The sequence below is a fragment of the Arctopsyche grandis genome, chromosome 1 (assembly GCF_051622035.1).
Source record: "Arctopsyche grandis isolate Sample6627 chromosome 1, ASM5162203v2, whole genome shotgun sequence".
Taxonomy (NCBI): Eukaryota; Metazoa; Arthropoda; class Insecta; order Trichoptera; family Hydropsychidae; genus Arctopsyche; species Arctopsyche grandis.
This window is the reverse complement of record NC_135355.1, coordinates 14,579,904-14,582,124: the sequence shown is the minus strand read 5'-3', so window position 1 is coordinate 14,582,124 and position 2,221 is coordinate 14,579,904. Positions and strand designations below refer to the sequence as shown.

The following is a 2,221-nucleotide window of genomic DNA, read 5'->3' as shown; positions in this document are numbered from 1 at the left end:
CAGAAACCCTACTATGTACATAGATAAAGTAAAAATACTCATATATCTTTAATTGGTATTTTTTCCGAATAACAATAAAACCCAATATAAAGTCAGCTCAATGTATTTAAAATAATGTGTCAGATTTTTCACAAATGTGTGATTGCAATTGTTAAAAATTTGATTTAAATTACATCATATATATGTATATGAATGTATATATACATATATATATATATATATATATATATATATATATATATATATATATATATATATATATATATATATATATATATATATATATATATATATATATATATATCTCACACGTATCAAAACTAGTTAATAGAAATAACGTATAATACATTAGTGATCTGCAGGACAATTTCGTTGATCTGTTTTCATTAAAAGGGATCTTTTGAGGCCATAGTTGCCAATAATCCAACGAGCTTCTCGAATAACTGCTGGGCATGGAAATCGTTGTCTTGTAAGTATCCACAGGGTAGCTGTAAATTGAATTGAATTATTATTAATTTGCATCAAAAAACTTAAATCAGCAATTAAAAAAAAATCACTTGTTTGATAGTCTTCAAAATTGGTGCAAGAATAAACTATGGAAAAGTTTTCATAGTCAGTTTCTAAAACCCAATATGGTGCGGGTCGTCCAAATGGAATAGAAGGGAAAACTACACTCAGCTTTGCTTCATCTGGAACACCGGCAAGAGCAGCGGTACCTTTGATTGTTGTTTCATTACCAGAACTTCATAGTAAGATCAAAATATTTAATATTTAATGTATGTACATTATATATATATATATATATATATATATATATATATATATATATATATATATATATATATATATATATATATATATATATATATATATATATATATATATATATATATATACATATATATATATATATATATATATATATATATATATATATATATATATATATATATATATATATATATATATATATATATATGTATATATAAATCCCGGGATCGAAATTTCCCAGCACCGCAATCCCGGTGCTCACGAAACCTTCCGGGATTGGAAGCACTAATATATATGTATGTATATATATATTTTTTTTAAAGTTTAATTTATAATCAGTAAATATTTACGCAATATTCAGTTGTCTATTTAAAACTCCAATAACACCGTCTCCTTCATCTGTGTAGGTCGCCGTAATGCATTTTCCGCCAACTTCAAATCTCACGAAATACTTTTCAGCTTCATACCATTTTCCCAAGTACTGAGAAACAAATGGATACAATTAATTTGCACAAAATTTCCATTGATTTAAAAAATAGTTTCAAACTTGATTAAACATAATATAAGAACTCACTCTTGATGAATCAAATGGCTGTTTTACTTTAAAATCCGGGCATTTTCCTTGGAAACGAATTTGTGCATTTATCAATGTCACGAAGATTAAGAAAATATATAACAGTTTCATTGTAAAATCTCTAAAAATAAAGACGATTTCTATACGTGACAATGCAGTGAAAATTTACTCATGTTTTATAAATTAAATAAAGCTTAGACACAAAAGAAAGACGTAAATTCTATTGATATTTTAAGGTAAATATTTCATTAAGAAAAACAAATAGTCAATATTATTTCAGTTTGTAACACACTTTTGAATATTCAATTGCGTAACAATTTACCTGGCGAATATAAAAATACGTCCGTAAACGAAGACAGATACTCCTAAACTGATCTCAGTATTTTATTGGACGATTTTATACATTACTTGGCATTGACAGCTCGAGTAATGACCCGACACACTGTTATTTTTGTATCGTTTATAAAACAATTATGTTTTATAAATTTACGAATGATTACAAAACGATATTTAAATTGCACATGGTTACAGTCAATATGATAAACTGTTTCTTATTAACGATTAACTATTAATGTTATTAGTCAGATAAGGAACGGGGGGTTAGTTAGCTTAGGGTTTTTTAAAATATATAAGGTAAGGTGTTGCTAAAATTAATAATATTTATTGATCGGTAATATTTTTACTTTATCTATGACTTAGTAATGATAGATGAAGTTTTGTGATCATGCGAAAATTCGAACTCGAGATTTTGACTGATTCGAACTCGGAATCGATTACTGATTATTACCCATCACTCTGTTTACACCCATGAACGAATCAAGCTGAAAATTTATATTTGTTTTATTTATGTACTAACTTAGAGCTGATAAAGTTTTG

At 26.1% G+C, this 2,221-nt stretch overlaps 1 protein-coding gene across 1 annotated transcript; it reads right to left on the bottom strand.

Annotated features, from left to right (window-relative positions):
* Positions 1–302: 302 nt before the first annotated feature.
* LOC143913530 (apolipoprotein D-like) lies at positions 303–1,711 on the bottom strand. Its single transcript, XM_077433389.1, has 5 exons — positions 1,668–1,711; positions 1,346–1,466; positions 1,122–1,252; positions 558–742; positions 303–488 (listed from the first exon to the last, which is right to left on the bottom strand). Exons 2-5 carry the CDS (start codon positions 1,454–1,456, stop codon positions 349–351), a joined length of 567 nt encoding a protein of 188 aa, XP_077289515.1. The 5' UTR covers positions 1,457–1,466; positions 1,668–1,711; the 3' UTR covers positions 303–348.
* Positions 1,712–2,221: the final 510 nt, after the last annotated feature.

Excerpts from the sequence above, each read along its gene's own strand:
- LOC143913530 (XM_077433389.1), bottom strand. The coding sequence starts at position 1,456 with ATGAAACTGTTATATATTTTCTTAATCTTCGTGACATTGATAAATGCA. Across the intron at positions 743-1,121 it reads AATAGACAACTGAATATTGC|TTCTGGTAATGAAACAACAA; the intron begins GTAAATATTTAC and ends CTTACTATGAAG. Across the intron at positions 489-557 it reads TTTTGAAGACTATCAAACAA|CTACCCTGTGGATACTTACA; the intron begins GTGATTTTTTTT and ends TTCAATTTACAG.